The sequence below is a fragment of the Crassostrea angulata genome, chromosome 6 (assembly GCF_025612915.1).
Source record: "Crassostrea angulata isolate pt1a10 chromosome 6, ASM2561291v2, whole genome shotgun sequence".
NCBI classification, from domain to species: domain Eukaryota; kingdom Metazoa; phylum Mollusca; class Bivalvia; order Ostreida; family Ostreidae; genus Magallana; species Magallana angulata.
Genome location: NC_069116.1, coordinates 21171496 through 21189521, shown reverse-complemented (window position 1 = coordinate 21189521; position 18026 = coordinate 21171496). Strand labels below are relative to the sequence as shown.

Here is an 18026-nt window from a genome sequence, read left to right as displayed (position 1 = left end):
ATAGTTTCAACAGTATATAAAACAAAAATAATAAAACATATTTAAAACGACAAATGAATAATAGATCAGACCATGACATCTGAGTTAATCCTTAAGTAAATCTTTTGAACAATTTAATGTCAGTGATTCTAGTGGTATAAAATGACAGGTGAGGAAATTTAATTATATAAAACTCTAAGACATTTGACGTTTTTACTATCATGAACTTAGATAAATGAGTAATTTAGATAACCAACACCTAAACCCAACAAAAGCATTTCCTAATAATAATCATATTCAAACCCTGAGAAAGTATTTTGACTAAACTCGCTCTCAAATTTAGAAGAAAAGAAAATAAATACAGGTTAAATCTTTGACACGATAGAAAGACACGTTTTAAAAATCGGAGACCAGAGATTCCCTGGTCAATTTCAGCAAATACATGAAGTATTATGCCAATAAAAACAATTATATGGATCACGTGGATCACGTGACCATTATCTTTGGACAAGAGATTTAGAAAACACCGAATCTAAAGATGATCCCCTAGAAAAAAATCTGCTGACATCCGAACACATCTTGTTACTTTAAAAAAGTTCAACTTTAATGCTTTTTATCAATATGTGTTAACAGTTAAAATGATCGGGTTAGTGCTACGCTCGATATTAGCTTCCAATTGAAGCTGAGGCGAGGAAAAAAAAGACAAAAAGAATTAAAAAAGAAGAAAAGACAATGAAATAACTTTCCGGATAACAGTTTTGTAGTGTAGCTTTCCTGTTACTAAAACCGAGTGGTTTTGGACTTTCTTCGGATTCCTTTTTGCAAATGAAATTACATCCTTTAAAATTACTCTATTTAAGTAACAAATAAACCCGGTATTTCTTAATTTTTTTATTATATGTTTGCACATGATTATGTAATAAGAGTATTTGGCATGTAAGAATTATTTTTACCTTTCTTTCAGATTCATAAAAAAACAGGACAACAGTTAAAGATCCCACGCTTGCAAATAATCCCAGCAAACTAGGCAGCCATAATGTCAGTTCGGCTTCTTTCAAACAGGAAAAAAATTCTTAGCCCTGTTTTCTGAAAAACAATTTTGTCAAAATTTAAATTTGGCAATGGATAAACAAGTCTGCATATGAGGTTTTAAAAAATCATGTTAGTATTATGGATGCAAATACTGTGGGGTGTTTTTTTCCGCTACTACAATTTAAGGGGGATGTACGGCCATCTTGTACATTTGAAGATAAGAATGTAAACATTTTTTGAACTCGGTGTTGGCCGTGTAACACTTAAATATTAACAGCTGTCTCGACAAGACCTCCACAGTGATCTTAAGCTAGCCTGTGTCGGATTTGAACAAGAATTCCCCCGAACTTCTCTCTGCTTAGGCGAAAGTGGTATATAAAGTCGCCTGAATTAAACTGTGGTAAAACAATATCTTCCGCAAACCCTGTTATACGTGGCAAATAGGGTCGTCTGAAAGCAAACTGACTCTGGGCAATACGCTGGCCAAAAGTGTTCAATACCATGTTCATCGTCTAAAACGCCCAAGACAGCCATGACAGTACAGTGCACGTGTTACTCGAGTTCGGTTGAAAACCACGTGTAAATGTTAACATCCGGTCATGTGATGACCAACTCGAATGCATATCCGAGTATGAACCGAAGTCGCTCACAGAGTGCAAAACGTCTTCACCTGTTTGAAAACCTCGGCGGCACTTCATCTTCCACAGTAAATAAATGAGAGTAATCCAAGAAAATAACAACGTAACATCGTTTCCATCGGTTTCTACAAACACACTCCGTTTCTAAAATCCATGCGATCAATGTCATTGCTCGATCTGCCATAGAATATGGTTTGCGCATGTACAATGTTATAGCATACACACGAAAACAGTTTATAATTATCGAGGATTTTTTAATATGTGCGCCTGAGTTGTAGTCTGTCTTGTTTCATCGTTGGATATCTATTGCCAGTATAGTGGTTATCATATTATTTTTGTTCAAAATGCGTTTCTTCATTTCCTTTTGTCAAATGTAACATGTCCGGGTGTAAGAAATATCTAAATGCGATGAAGCATTAATAATGCTATCAGCCTTATATAGGTTGTGTGTCACGCCTGCGAATGCGTTCGGAATGTTTCCTTTATCGATGCTAAGTATGTAATGAATACATACATGGCTGTTCGAATGAAAGTTCACGATTATCATACTTCCCCGAGATTTGTTCTCTTTCTGTGAAAGTTCGAGCGGAAGTATAAGTATTCGGATAATATTCTCAAAATACGTAAGTACTGGTCGTTTTTCATATCATATCCTACTTTGATTTAAGTTAAAACATGATAATATATTAAGATATATGTCTTATTTCATCATCAAACGGTTATTTTAATTAAACGATGATATTCAGAACAGAGTTATCGTTCGTGTTCAAGCACTTTACACGTGGTTGAAAATATAAACAATGGGTTGCTTAATAAAATCATTGCCATGTTTGATGCTTTGGTGTTCAATACCGTGTCTTTTGTTGTTGTTTTTTTTAAAGCATTGGTTTCTGTTTCGTATAAAAAGATGGTATGTCGAGCCATCTTCAAGGAACATTCTGCATAAAAAGGGTAAGGTCTGTTTCACTATTGATGCTTTTACTATAGGTTAGGCGCGGATCGAAAATTAATTCGTAGGGAGAATCGCTATTATGCATATTTATTGTTGCAACAGCACAAAAAAAAACTATATTTTCTATTGTCACATTTATTTCCAAAACTCATTTTATCCACCAATCAATGAAGATAATCAATAACGTCTATATATATATATTTTATATCGACAACTAATATGGTGGTAGTTTGCGATAAAAGGGAAATAATGCGTATTTATGAACTTATGTCAGTTTTAATATATTTCATAAGTCAAAAAAGGACAAAACGTTGAAATTTATTATTTATTTTCTTCATATTTAATAGGAAATGACATGACATTGAAAAACATGATTTTTGATTTAGTTTAACGAAAATTCAAGCCTCGATACTCCCTTAGGTATTAAATGAAGCTATTGTTATGAAGCATCATTGAAAGAATTCATATTTTAAATTTATAAACCTTTAGGCACCTATACATTTACTAGATCTTGACCTAAATAAATATGATTAGACTATTCATTTTTGTTTTCCAACAATTTCCAACTATAGTGGAAACGCAAAAATTGTTAATGAATCAATGGAGAAACGTAAGACAGAAAACAGAAAAAAAAGTTCAATTGTAATAGTGTATAGTCGAACAATGAAAAACTGGACCTATGCACTGTAATTATAATGTCATAATGTAAATTATATTTATTATTCATTTTGTATCCCCCGGGGGAGGGGGTGATACGAGTAGGGATTCGGACTTGGGAAAATGTTTAGCTTTGATTAATTGATTTAAAACATATTTTAGTATATTCTTGTACATTATAGAGTCAAAAAGTTTTTACAAAAGTCAGCTATTTTTAACAAGTTTCTTATCTAAGCCAAGTACACTCTTCTTCAATTTCAATTTAATTCATTTTCTATATTTCACTCAATCGCTAAGATTATTTATAATCCATAATAATATCTGTAAGTATAGTTTTAACATAAATGAATCGTATATATTACTTACATTTCGTTGACATGAAACATACAAGTTTCGTACCATGTTCAGTTAGGGAGCTGACATATAAACGCGGAAAGCTGGAGATATTTTAAAACCAATTTCATTAACTGAAGAACATCTTATTAAGCCTCTTAGGTCTTTAAGGTCTTCGTTTTGGATAACCAACTTGAGAAACGCCCCGTGTTAAAGCTTCTTGGTCTGATATTTTGGTTTTTACAGTATCAAATAATTTTCCATACAAACCAATTATCTAGGAAAGTTATGGACTTTCTCCTATTTACACCAGCAGATTTGGTCTCTTTTCAAAGTTATAAATATTTAAAGTAAATAAAATAATTTCTTTTTGGGCAAACGAAAAGGCAAACCAAAACGCATCACGGGAATGTTTAGAAAAGGGGACCGTTTGGTTTCGTCCCCTGGATGATTGGGTTTATTTAAACCGCATTTTATGCATCGATTGTAGTCATATCAAACTTTTGAAATATTAGCGAACAAAATGTACACATGGTTTTTTTCTTAATTTACCTGAACATTATTACCTTTATTAATAGCGAGTTCGAAGTCGTAATACAACCATACTGGTCTCTACGACAGGGATGAATTTGTACATGAGGCGAAATACGCGATTCCCTTTTTTGATGCTTGTTTTCTTAACAAATTTTGTACAATTATGATTTTTTTTTTTTCATTGAAATTTGGCGCAATTGACCGGGAAAATTACCGAAATGTCTATTATTATACACATACTTAGCACAACTATCGTTTAAAAGCGTATCCAAAATTTTATATAAAAACGGACCAAGCAACTTTAAATTGTTTATAAAAAATTACAGAATTATAATAATTTGATTAGCAGAAATAAATATCGTTAAAATCTTTGAGCAATTTCAGATTGTTAGTTAGTGATAATGCATATGTATGATAACAAAAATGTTGTAAATAAACAAGAAGATTTAAGCTAAGATGATTTAAATACTTTTTTTGTAAATTCTTCTTGTACATTATAGATTCAAAAGGTTTTTACAAAAGTCATAAATATTTTTTAACAAGTAAATTTTTAAAACGAAGTACACTCTTCTTCAATTTCAATTATATTCATTTTACATATTTAACTCAATCGCTAATATTATTCATAATCCATATTAATATCTAAAACGTATACTTTTAGCGTAAATAAAACGTATATTACTTACTGTTCGTAGACAGGAAACACACAAATGTCGTACCATGTTGAATTTGGGAAATAATATAAACGCGGAAAATTGGAAATACTTTTTTAAAAGTATCTTAATAAGCCTTTGAGAGGTCTTCGTTTTGGAGTACCAACTTCAGAAACGCCACGAGTGTTTATTTGACAATTAATGTGTTAATGAATAAATGATGTCTATAGATAATTACAGAATAGATTGAAATAATTTGATTAGCAGAATTAAATATCGTTAAAATTTTTGAGCATATTCAGATCGTTAGTTTAAAAATAATGCATATGTATAATATTAATATTTTCTTTACAGAGTTGATAAAAATCAAAATAACAAGTGTATTTTACGTAATCGAGTTGTCTGTCTTTTTCTGTATATTTTGACATTTTGTAATAATATAAAAAGATTCTTTTATACGAGTTGACTTTTCGGTTTTGTATACGAATTTTTTTGCATATAAGATGACCTGCATACGGATTAATCTGTGTACGACTTGATTGTAAAACAACTACAAAATACCACGTAACAGAGACTAAAACATGAGTATTCTCAATTCCTTTATTTTCGTGAATAAAACTTGAGTTGTTGCTTCCCGAAAGTCAAATAACCGTGAAACACCTCATATGTACATATTTTACGATCGTTGACATCATTCTATTTGTTATAAGTACTTGGATATCAAGTACTTTTGTTTTCATTTTAGTTAAACAATAAGTCAAAAACCTAGTAAACTGAAGCCTTTGACCACTTTTCATGGTATAGTTTTTTAAGCAGTTGCTTGGACTGAAAATGACTTCTTCCGAGAGTCTAATTAATTTGATGTTTATTCACTGCGTCGCCTTATCATCAAAATTCAATATGCTGTTGTCAGATTCCTAGGCTTGGTAAATGTACTTATACTATCTCCGTATATCAACTTGAACACAAGTGAAACTTGCATAAACGTTACTCATAATAAAAAGTACAATAAGCATACAATATAACTCGATTTATTTTAATATCAACTTCAGGTCTATAGACACTTTGTAAGTAGAAATTAATTTTTTTTAAAATTTCCAAGTTGATTTCTGCACCTGCTACACCGACAATCAACTAGTTTATGACCGTCAAAAAGAAGAATTCTTAATATGTTTAAATATTACTTTGTTCAAATATTTGTTGGGTTTTAAAATGTTTATGTCAATTTTCACTAAAATCCGTCAATTAAAAAGGATAATATACGGGTTGTCTCAATAATTTCTTTTAGTTTATAAAGTTTCAACGGGAAACATTGATTTTGACGAATACATATGCCTTTATTCATCAATGCCTTTGAAAATTAATTAAGATTACCTTACAACAAAGCTGAAGAAGTATGCAGATAATTTTGAGCATTAAAGATCAACTTATGTTTCAGATAACCTGGTCTACATGTATCTGTCTCCTTTGAGCATTCCCCGGTCATGGCGTTACAATTGTCACATCGACATTTCTCTGAGCATTGTATTCCATAATATCCGACAGGACACGGTTTAACACATTCCAAACCAATGGAACCAATGCATACTAGTAAAATAAATCAAACAACATTTCATAAGAGAAAGGTTAAGCTTTTAAAAGAAAACCAAACAATCTTTCCTATTCATTATTTGATATAAATTCGACATAGATCATCTCGTATTGCCAACTTTAAACTTATATACCTTGCGTTATTTTGATACACAATGTGATCATTATCATAGAATTAAAATTAAATAGTTCATAATGATACAATGCATAAAAATACATAACTTACAGAATAATGTATGAATATGCTTCAATAAATATTTAAAAAACTATTTAATACTTTAACAATATATACACTTTACGTTGTCATGGCAAAGTAAAAACGCTCAACAATAAAAAAGAGCTTCTTATTTCGGTGATAATCTTCTAGTACATATAACACGATATACACAAAAAAAGGACATGAATGGTAACCTACCATGACATTTTCCTCCGATTGTTCTATAGCCAATACAACAGGCTTTTTCTGTACTTAAAGAAAAAACAATACAATACAAAATCTGTTTTCAATTAAAAATATTCTTTAAAATTTTAATTTGTTGATCGTATTATTTTTTTAAAATAAGAAATGAATTAACCTTACAAATGTAAACTACCTTGGCGGGTGAAAACATTCTGGCTCAATTGGATTTAAATCTTCTGTACAAAATATTCCAAAGGAAACAAGAAAAAGTATAATAAAAAATTTAGCCATTTAACACAGTGTGAATTTTACGGTATATTATAACTGATAACTTGTCCAGCGGTTCATCAAAAATCACATGATGGAAATATCCTGGTTTTTCATATTTTGTACTTTTTCAAGTACTTTTTCAAGCATGCGTTCATTTAAAGTTTACAGAAAGACCGAAAAATGCATATAGATATACAAAGTATAAGAATGTGTTGCTATTCCTCTCATCAGTTATATGTTATCAAGGCAAATATCTCTCTCGTCACTACTCCTTCATATAAAGGTTAGGTTAAGTAACATTGTGGTTTTAAAGGGGTTTCCCTTCATGGGCTTTCATCAAATAATTGTAATTATGGGCTATGTTGCGAAATTGCATCGCAGTTGTTTGGGTTGATAGTTGCAGTCTAGGGACCGTTATCCAATGTTGAATGTAGAACAAATAGAATGAAACTCTGATTACATCAAAGTTACCCATGGATCTACACCGCTCCTATGCGTTGCTGCAATTATTAGTGTGCATTTGCGGTACCTTTTTTGAATCATTGTCTCATACAATGTAGAATCGAAACAATAAACGAATGAATAAATCAAATAACTTATTCAAATTGTGGGAGGAATTAATCCTATTTATTCTAAATGTTATTATTTTGTAAAGATCGGACATTTAGTTGGCCCTCATTTAATTTGATGACATTTACTTTTCCTCCATGATAATACAGTATATAACTGAGAATATGAACATATTAGGTGGTTCTGGGAACAACAATCCTCAAAGCCATTATGATTTGTTTAAAGTAATTGTCGTTTTATATTACTATCTACCAGCTGCAGGCTTGGGCGAATTACATTGTAAAGTAATGCATTACATCAGAATTACTTCATGAATTTAGGCATTAATTTACCATTACTTAATATTCTTGAAGTAATATATTAAATTACCATTACATGAATAAAGTTATGCATTACTATTACTTTGTGAAAAGTCAATAGTGAAGCTTCTAACGAGTTTTTGCAAATGTTTAAAATATGAAACACACTTGAACATGTCTACAGGTTCATGTTCACTACCAGGCTCAAATTTTATTGATTTATACAAGATTGCCATTGCCTTTCATTTTTGATCATCAACGTTTCAAAGGTTTCATCTTTAAACTGCATCCTGCTTTACTAGATAAATCTTCAACAGGAGCAGAGGAAGCTAAGACTTAAATATACTGTTTTGCAATCTTTGCTCAATGCATTACATTAGAATAACTTCTAATCAAATGCATTTTCATACAAAAAATCTGTCGATAACATGTAAAATAAGAAAATAACATCGTATAAAATTATATCAAACGTAATATCAGATGTTTTAGGTTTTACAAAATGGCGAAAGATCGTCAACAACAGACGTTTAACTACAATTGTCGCTGTCATTACGCATTGTTTTTGAGAGTATACACATAACATTCTCTTTTTCTTTATTCTTTTTTACATCATCTTTGATTGTCTTCCATACATCTAACCTAGCAGAAACATTAACGTCTTCTTTAGAGTTAAGATTTGAAGTGACAGAGACGTAATATTCAGATCTTGATTCACTATCCCGTCGCTCTTTCATTTCATTGTCCATGTATTTTATTTTAATCATTTTTGTCGGGTCGCATTCAAGATAGGTTTGGTTTTCAGTCGTTGAAAAACCTGCAGAGGTTGTATCTATGTTTACACGTCCATGCTGGTAGTAGCCATACGAAGTCGTTTTCCTAGAAGCAAGAAACCGAATAAAGTTTTATTTTTTCATTTCACTGATCCTTTTAGTGATCGTTAATCTTTGTTTAAAATAATTTTTTCTTCACAATTTGAATTTGTAAACAATTTTGGTGACCTTAAAAATGATAAAATGATTTCATCTAACAAAATGATATAAATTTAATTATTCTAAAAAAGAAATTAGATACCTATGTTTACTTTTTTACCACAACTGCCACCAACATCACTAGTAAAGACACGATGCAACCACAGAGTATGATGATGATTACTTGATTATAAAACTTTTCTTTCGTATGACTTTCAATCTGTACAAACAAGTCAGAAAAAAAACAAATTGAGTGGCGTAACCATTGATCGTTATCTTGTAGATTATCTGAAAATTTCACTTAATGTGTTTTAGAATTAAAATTAAACGTGTTTTGTTTTCTTTAAAATAGATAAGCAATGTAATATATTTGATATGATTGATCCGGACCAGACTAGATAGATAGATAGATAGATAGATGGATGGATGGATGGATGGATGGATGGATGGATGGATGGATGGATGGATGGATAGATAGATAGATAGATAGATAGATAGATAGATAGATAGATAGATAGATAGATAGATAGATAGATAGATAGATAGATAGATAGATAGATATGATAAACTAGACTTTAACCCGTGCGTGCACAGGTTGACATTGCATATGATATAGGACATTTACGAAATAGATACATCGACACACCGTATTGTTGACATTTACATAACCAAGCTTGAAGCGTACGATAATGCTATTTATTTCACTACACTCTGCGAAATCTACATGTGTTTTGGCACAGGCCTTTACTACAGTTAAAATGCCCCCCATAAACCCGTAATGTAGCAAAAAGATGCAGAATCACTCCGAAACGATTTTAGAGAAAATTAATGAAGATGCATTGAAAATAACAGTCAAATTATTTATAACAAACTATTTTGAGTAAATACCTTTCACCTAAAAATTTAATTCATATTAATGAAAAATCAGGGACTGGAAGAATTCAACACTTTTTCACCAACGTTTTTACTCGCTTCGAATTTAGACACCATGTTGATTTGGAACTTTCAAGATGTTTCATATTAAATGCACTGAGTTAGAGTTATATCCCGTATTTCCTTTGATGAACAGAATATATGACAAATTTTCAATAAAAATTTACACGTATTTGTAATATCGTTTCTGAGTTTTTCCATACATATTGATATTGATATTGTGATATTGTGGAAACATAAACTAAAGAGCCTACTGTAACGGTTTTTCAAGTTACAAATATGAAATATTATTGCCAAATAATATGTTTTATGTCATCATTGTATCGTGAATTCTATTTTTAGAAATTCTAATTTAAGTTCCGGTTTTTATTGGTTATTTTTAGCTAATTTGTCCATCATGTATCTATTTATAAATGCCTGTGCTTGTACCTTGTCATTAGCCAATGAAATGAGAGTATTTCGATCACGTGTATATAACTTCTGTTTTAAACTCAAGTGTGAGAAAGACGTGTTTCCGTACTCAAGATATTGATCGCTTTGTAAAGTTTAAATTCACGGCCATGTACTTTCCGATAGTTTGAGAAGTATTGGACGCGGGAGGATTTGCTTTGGAACTTTGTTATTTAGTTAAAGTAAGTGTTAAAATCGGTGTACTGTGTAAGTTTTTACCATCGGCGCCCGGGGTATGTAACCAGTCAAAATGGCGGATCGAACATCAGTGTGCATTATGGGGCATTCTTATGTAAAACGATTGGAACGATTTATTTTACAAAACCCTGTGTATGAAAACTTGGGTCTTGATGAAGAACAAATTAATGTGTGTTTTCGGAGCCAAGGGGGTTTGTCTATTTACGGACTTGCTAACTCGTCAAGATTGTGCGCGTTTTCGGCAGTTCCTACTTTATGTGTTCTGGAGATAGGGGGTAACGATGCTACGACTCGACCATCACATGTCATTGCACAAGACATTTTTTCATTTGCGAACTATTTGATACATGGATATGGTGTAAAATCCGTGATCATTGGTCAACTGTTGCGCCGCGACCCTCGAAAATCACCGATTGGATATAACGAGGAGGTCATCAGTATAAACAAACACTTGGAACATTTGACAAGTAGTGAGGAGCATGTCCATTTCTGGAAACATAGAGGATTTTGGACTAACTTGGCATACCTTGGGCGCGATGGAGTTCACCTTGGGGTAGATTCGGATGGATGCTATCCAGCACCCATGGTCAAATACTTGAGGAGCATAAAATATGCAGTGCATAACAGAGTTCAAAAACTCAAGGCCAGTAAATTAACATCACTTTGTCATAGAAAATTTAAAAAAGATAATTTATGAAAGTTTTTAATGAGTATAACTTGAGTTATTTTCTAAGAAATTGAGTATGCATACTTAACATGGAAAATTTTTGTTTACATAAGCATAAGGAATAACATTTTGGAAATATTCTATAAAGATATTTTAAGAATATTCAATTCAATCTGTACAGTTTAGGTACAGTACTGTAATCCTGTTTCAATGTAATGCAGGAATAGTAAGAATTTTTAGATTGATACAGCAATAATTGCGAGAGTGACCAAAAAATTTAAGTTCATGTCTATTATACACACCTTTATCAAAGCTGAGACATGATTGGATGGGCTATATCTAAGTATGCCATCATCTGTTTTAATGGATATATATGTATTTGAAGAAATAAGAATTTAAAATACATGATTTCTGCTTATGGGAAAGTTGTCAGAATTCTAAGTTATATTCTGATTAAAGCCCTTTCTAAGTTGAAGCATGAGCAGATGGCTATATCTAAGTAAGCCATCATCTGTTTTATGTATGTGTTTATATCAAAAGAAATAAGAAAACATATACAAAGTCTAAGATTTCTATGTATGTGTTTATATCAAAAGAAATAAGAAAACATACACAAAGTCTAAGATTTCTAAGTTACTATTTGGATACAAAGGTGTATCACAGAAGACAAGTCATGCAAGTTTTTAAAGATGGTTACATGTTTTTCAAATTAAGTTACAACCATCCATGAAAAGAAACAAATTGTCAATTAGCCCTCAAGGGCTAATACTCTGGCAGTAAGCATGTCTATTAATAAGTATAAAAATTTCACTTCAGAAAAACCATGCCTAAGCGGGCTTTAGAGGGGCGGTCAACAAAAAGGAGGCGACCGGCAAAAGTACCACGAAATGATGACTTAAGTCTTCAAGCAGAACCAGTGTCTGATGAACCAGTGTCTCGTGCAGAACCAGTGTCGAGTGATGCTATTAATTACGACTTATTAGCTGCAGCAATCTTAAGACAATCCCAAACTTTGTCCCAAAACCAGACAAATTCGAGTGATACCACCATGGATATCCTGCAGCCATGTGTTCAAAACCAGGGTGATATCGAAGCCCACGCCCATCCAATGGCAAGTCAGCAAACAACAACATCAACAGTTAGTGACAACCAGCCTCAGCAAAATATTGCAGACTTAGTTAGTGCGTTATTACAACAAGACGGTCAAGGTGAGCCAGCAACTGCCAATCTTAAAAATGTTATTGATTTATCTGATGGGATTCCTCTTGGGGCTGCAACACCTCATCGATTAAAAGCTAAGATCTGGGCAAATCAATTTATTGATTTAGGTTTGCTGTTGCAGCGTCGAGAGGATCCTATTTCGTTAAACATATCATCTGGGTCCCTTATTGTACAGCAAGGGTCATCAAAGCCCAAATTGCCAATGTCAATTCAGCAATGGACTGATGCTTTTTTGATTTTTATGGGAATTTTTATTGAAAAATATCCAGAACAGGCTCCCCATCTCCTAAAGTACTGCTATTTTATTAGAGAAATGAACAAAATGTTAGGAGATAAGGCCTGGAGAATCTATGATGAGAATTTTCGGATGTTGAAAGAGACTGTTGAATTACCGAGGCAAAAACCGGTTGAAGAGTTAAGAATCAAGGCTGCTTCTAGCAATTATCAATTTCAGCAGCCCTTTCGAGCAAACACAGGCAATAAGCCTATTAGATTCTGCTATGCCTTTAACAATGGGGAACAATGCACTCATAACCCCTGCTCATTTGCCCACAGGTGTCAATCATGCTCAGGATCACATGCAAGAGCCAATTGTAGATTTCGTAAACAAAAACCAACAAATACCAACACTGTCACCAAGTCCTCAACAATCACCCAGCCAACTACCTTCCCCAGTCAACCCAAAAAGTTTAGGTGAATTTTTAGTTGATTATGACAGTGATCAGGCTTCGTACTTGATAAATGGCTTTACTCATGGTTTTAGATTAGGTTGTACTTCTGCTCCTTCATCCTGTGTACCTCAAAACCATAAATCCACATTAGATCACCCAGACATTATAGAAGATTATATACAAACAGGGTTAAACAAAGGAAGAATTGCAGGTCCATTTTCAAACAAACCTTTTGAACAATTTGTGGTATCTCCATTAGGTTTAGTGCCAAAAGGCAGTACAGGAAAATTTAGGGTAATTCATGATCTTTCATTCCCTAAAAATCAATCAGTAAATTCCAATATACCAAGAGAAAATTCAGCTGTTCAGTACGATTCCATAGATCAGGTGGTTGATTTAGTTCAAAAGTTTGGGCGTGAATGTTTAATGGCGAAGACTGACATTGAAGATGCTTTCCGGATCATACCTATTCATCCAGCTGATTACTACCTGCTAGGGTTTACTTGGGAAGGTCAATACTATTATGACAAATGTCTTCCTATGGGAGCGAGTAGTAGCTGTCAAATCTTTGAATCATTTAGTTCTGCTCTCCAATGAGTCATGGAAAATGTCTTCAATGCTTCGGGTATGTCCCATATTTTAGATGATTTTTTCTTTGTGGGACCCCCAAATTCAATAACCTGTAGAAACGATCTTGCTAGTTTTTTATTTCTATGTAAAAAAATTGGGGTGCCAATAAAAATGGAAAAAACTCGGGCACCTACGACCAACATTGTCATTTATGGTATAGAAGTTGATTCAGTGAAAATGGAGTGTCGGCTTCCAGTAGATAAGATCCAAAAAATAAAGGACAAACTTAACTTGTTCAAAAGGTGTAAAAAGGTCACTTTAAAAGAAATGCAGTCAATCATAGGCCTTTTAAATTTTGCTTGTTCTGTGGTTGTCCCAGGTCGAACATTTCTTCGTCGTTTGATCAACCTAACATGTGGTTTGTCTAACCCAAAATTCTACATAAGATTAAATAAAGACTCAAGGGCTGATTTAGAAACTTGGGCTACTTTTATTGACCATTTCAATGGCAAGTCAGTTTTTCTGGATAGAGTTTGGGTGTCATCAGACCATCTGAGTTTATACACAGATGCTTCTGGCTCAATGGGATTTTCAGCTGTTTTAGGGTCTGATTGGTTTGCAAGGGAATGGCCATTGGAATTAGAAGATTATCAAATTTGTATTAAAGAATTGTTTCCAATTGTCCTTGCATTGGAATTATGGTCATGCCATTTTCAAAATAAAAAGGTATTATTCTTATCAGACAATATGGCTGTCGTTGAGGTTCTCAATAAAAAATCGTGTCGAGATAAAGCTCTCATGAAATTGTTACGCCGTCTTGTTTTAGTGTCCTTACGTTTTAATATTCATTTCCGTGCAAAGCATATACCTGGGAAGTTGAATGTAACAGCTGACAGATTATCCCGTTTTAAATTTCAGGAAGCTTTTCAAGAAACACCTCATTTACACAGACAACAAACAAAAATCCCAGTGGATCTTCTTTACATTTGACAAACTCTGCAAAAAGAATTCTACAGGCTTCCTTAGCCCCTGCAACAAGGAAAGCATATCTACATTCATGGCATATTTTCCTTGAATGGGTAGGCTCCATATCCTTACCTGTACATTACATTACAATATGTAATTTTATAGGTCATTTATTCGAAATTGGTTATTCACCAAGCTCAATAGCATCCCACATTTCGGCTTTAACATATATTCATAAGATGTTAAAATTGCCAGATCCCGCTCAGTGTTTCCTAGTACAAAAGCTGCTAAGAGGTTGTTACAAATTAGGTCCATCGGTAGATACCCGTCTTCCAATTACAGGTGAAATTTTGAAAAAACTTGTGAATTCACTAGATCAATCTGTCTCAACTAGGGCACATTCATTGTTACTTAAGGCATTGTTTTTGATGGCATTTCATGGTTTTTTCAGATTAGGGGAATTGGTTATAAAATCAAAGACTCAGTCAGATAAGGTCATTCAAAGATCGGATGTCCATTTTGAGACAGCTCATGGAAAGCTAAAGCAGGTGCAAGTGGTGTTGAAACATTTTAAAACAGTCAGTTATGGACAGCCAAAGATTATTACATTAGAAGTATCAAAAAACACTAAGTCATGTCCAGTACATGCATTGTTTTACTATTTAAAACATTATCGCCATTCTGGTGGCCCCCTTTTCCAGTTTTTAGATGGTTGTCCGGTGCCTTATTCCTTTGTGGCAAAAAAGTTAAATGAAGTGATCAAAAATATTGGTTTGGATCCAAAACATTATAAGGGTCACAGCTTCAGAATTGGTGCTGCAACTCATGCATCTAAGGTTGGTTTCTCGGAAAATGCGATTCAGAATATGGGTAGATGGAAGTCTGATGCTGTTAAACGAAACATTCGGTTGGGTTCATTTAATGTTGCACTTGACTAAGAAAATTAATCTATATCATTCCTGGGTATAAGTTGTTATCAGCAAGATAACGTTATATAACTAGTTCAGATGATGTCTGCTATAGATCTGCTCTGTTGTTTGCCTGTGAGTGATTTTTATTACTACCTCTTCAAAGTGGTAGGATTGTTTGGAGTTCAGATCAAGTCTGCTACCATGATTATGATATATACAACTTACATTGATAGTAGTTCAGATCAGGTCTGCTACTATGTCTGTCATCTTGGAATTAGATCATGGCATTTACTTTTCCCCACTGCTTTCATTGTTCTAGATTAGATATGTTAGTGTACCCCCCCCCCTTTTTTTTTTGTTGCATGTAGTTCAGATAGAATGTCTGCTACCACCCTGTCCTTAGAATACATTGTGTTTTGTTTTTTAGTATTGTATTTTAGTGTTTGTATTAATAGGGTATGTTGCTGGCCATCCGTCAAAATCAGTTAATCATATTTCATATATATTCTGTCATATCAAAAATGTCAATTATTATAATTACATCTTCAGAAGGCCATACTTTTACACATTGTTCTAAGTTTTACTAAAACAATGTATAATATAGTTATCAAAGTCTCCTGTTCCATCTATTTCCTTGGGGTGGCGGGAATCCAATGGGTATTGGATTTATGGCAGAACTTTGTATATGCCACCTTAATTTTTTACATGTTTATATTAAGGGAGATCACCCTGCCATTGTTGTTTACTATTTTTGGTTATATTTTACCGGGTGATCTCAATATTTGTTCAGGTGTTTTTTAACTAATAAGGGAGATCCCACAGTACTTGTTACATAAGTCATTTTAATAAGTTTAAGTATTGACTTTGTCAGGGATCTCCCTGTTTGTGATGTGGTTTATTTGTACAAGTTTTTGATTCGTCATTAATAAATGACATTATTTCGTCAATGACCATTTAGTTGTTTTTTAAGGTAAAAAATTAACAAGCTGCAGTTCATAGATGGAACGAAAGATTTAAGTCTATTAATGGAATAAGCTTTATTGGTAACTGTTAAGATCAATGCATGGGCATAATGAAATATTATTGCCAAATAATATGTTTTATGTCATCATTGTATCGTGAATTCTATTTTTAGAAATTCTAATTTAAGTTCCGGTTTTTATTGGTTATTTTTAGCTAATTTGTCCATCATGTATCTATTTATAAATGCCTGTGCTTGTACCTTGTCATTAGCCAATGAAATGAGAGTATTTCGATCACGTGTATATAACTTCTGTTTTAAACTCAAGTGTGAGAAAGACGTGTTTCCGTAATCTAAGATATTGATCGCTTTGTAAAGTTTAACCCACCACCATCCCCATCTAACCGTCCAAATAATTTTATAATTTACAACAGTCATAATAGCTTGTGCCAATATCAGAAATCCATTCTAATGTTTACATTGTGTGCATCATGGTTTTATTAGATTTATGGCAGAACTTTGTATATGCCACCTTAATTTTTTACATGTTTATATTAAGGGAGATCACCCTGCCATTGTTGTTTACTATTTTTGGTTATATTTTACCGGGTGATCTCAATATTTGTTCAGGTGTTTTTTAACTAATAAGGGAAATCCCACAGTACCTGTTACATAAGTCATTTTAATAAGTTTAAGTATTGACTTTGTCAGGGATCTCCCTGTTTGTGATGTGGTTTATTTGTACAAGTTTTTGATTCGTCATTAATAAATGACATTATTTCGTCAATGACCATTTAGTTGTTTTTTAAGGTAAAAAATTAACAAGCTGCAGTTCATAGATGGAACGAAAGATTTAAGTCTATTAATGGAATAAGCTTTATTGGTAACTGTTAAGATCAATGCATGGGCATAAAAATAATCAGTTTATAATTCGTGACTTCGCTTAGGTTTCCTTCCTAAGAATCAAGTAAGAATTAAAAGCAACACTTACGTTGTCGATTTCTCGTCAGCAGACGACGCTACGGAACATAAACAATGTATGCTAGAAATCCAAACCAAATCCGGTTACCTAAAATCAATCCGGATTGTATACTTGTATAATATTTTCCTCGGGCCTATCTGGGCTATATGATTAGAAATACAATCAAAGAATCAAGATACAAAATCACTCTATAACCAACTAGCTGTAGACTATGGATTTAAACAAACAATTCTGTTTGCTACCACAGTCAACGACAGCCACCTATCAAATCACTATAGAAATATAATACCCAGTCAGCTGAAAGTCACCAAGACACTTATTAAGTCACAAAGACACTATGAAGTCACCAAGACACAAGCTACAGAAACAAGGTTAAGAACTGAGTGGTCTAGCTAACAATTCTGTTGCTTTCCGACACAGCTCAAATCCCTGCTCTGAAGAACTCTAACCGAAGAGATTCACCAGAAGACCGTTCGAGTCGTTCACTGGCAGAAGACTGACTAAGAATGATAGGGTGGCTGTATATATACCCTGCAAGTTCTCACTGATTGGTCTAATCATGCATCATTTCTATTGGGTATACTGATTATCACTGATTGGTCAAAAATGGAGGCAAATGAT

At 33.0% G+C, this 18026-nt stretch overlaps 1 protein-coding gene and 1 pseudogene across 3 annotated transcripts; one reads left to right on the top strand and one right to left on the bottom strand.

The window, feature by feature from the left end:
* Nucleotides 1-8392: 8392 nt before the first annotated feature.
* On the bottom strand, nt 8393-10777 carry LOC128187398 (uncharacterized; annotated as a pseudogene).
* Nucleotides 10341-17210, top strand: LOC128186888 (uncharacterized). Of its 3 annotated transcripts, none has more exons than XM_052856848.1 (3): nt 10341-10440; nt 11940-12331; nt 14504-17210. In XM_052856848.1, exons 2-3 carry the CDS (start codon nt 11947-11949, stop codon nt 15487-15489), a joined length of 1371 nt encoding a protein of 456 aa, XP_052712808.1. In that variant the 5' UTR covers nt 10341-10440; nt 11940-11946; the 3' UTR covers nt 15490-17210. The 3 variants fall into 3 exon arrangements, with proteins under 3 accessions (XP_052712808.1, XP_052712809.1, XP_052712807.1); XM_052856847.1 differs by lacking the exon at nt 10341-10440 and adding an exon at nt 11019-11099; XM_052856849.1 differs by lacking the exon at nt 10341-10440 and adding an exon at nt 11017-11099 and having other exon boundaries at nt 11940-17210.
* Nucleotides 17211-18026: the final 816 nt, after the last annotated feature.

Excerpts from the sequence above, each read along its gene's own strand:
- LOC128186888 (XM_052856847.1), top strand. The coding sequence starts at position 11,068 with ATGCAGTGCATAACAGAGTTCAAAAACTCAAG. Across the intron at positions 11,100-11,939 it reads ACAGAGTTCAAAAACTCAAG|AAAAACCATGCCTAAGCGGG; the intron begins GCCAGTAAATTA and ends ATTTCACTTCAG. Across the intron at positions 12,332-14,503 it reads ATTACAACAAGACGGTCAAG|GAAGCTTTTCAAGAAACACC; the intron begins GTGAGCCAGCAA and ends TTTAAATTTCAG.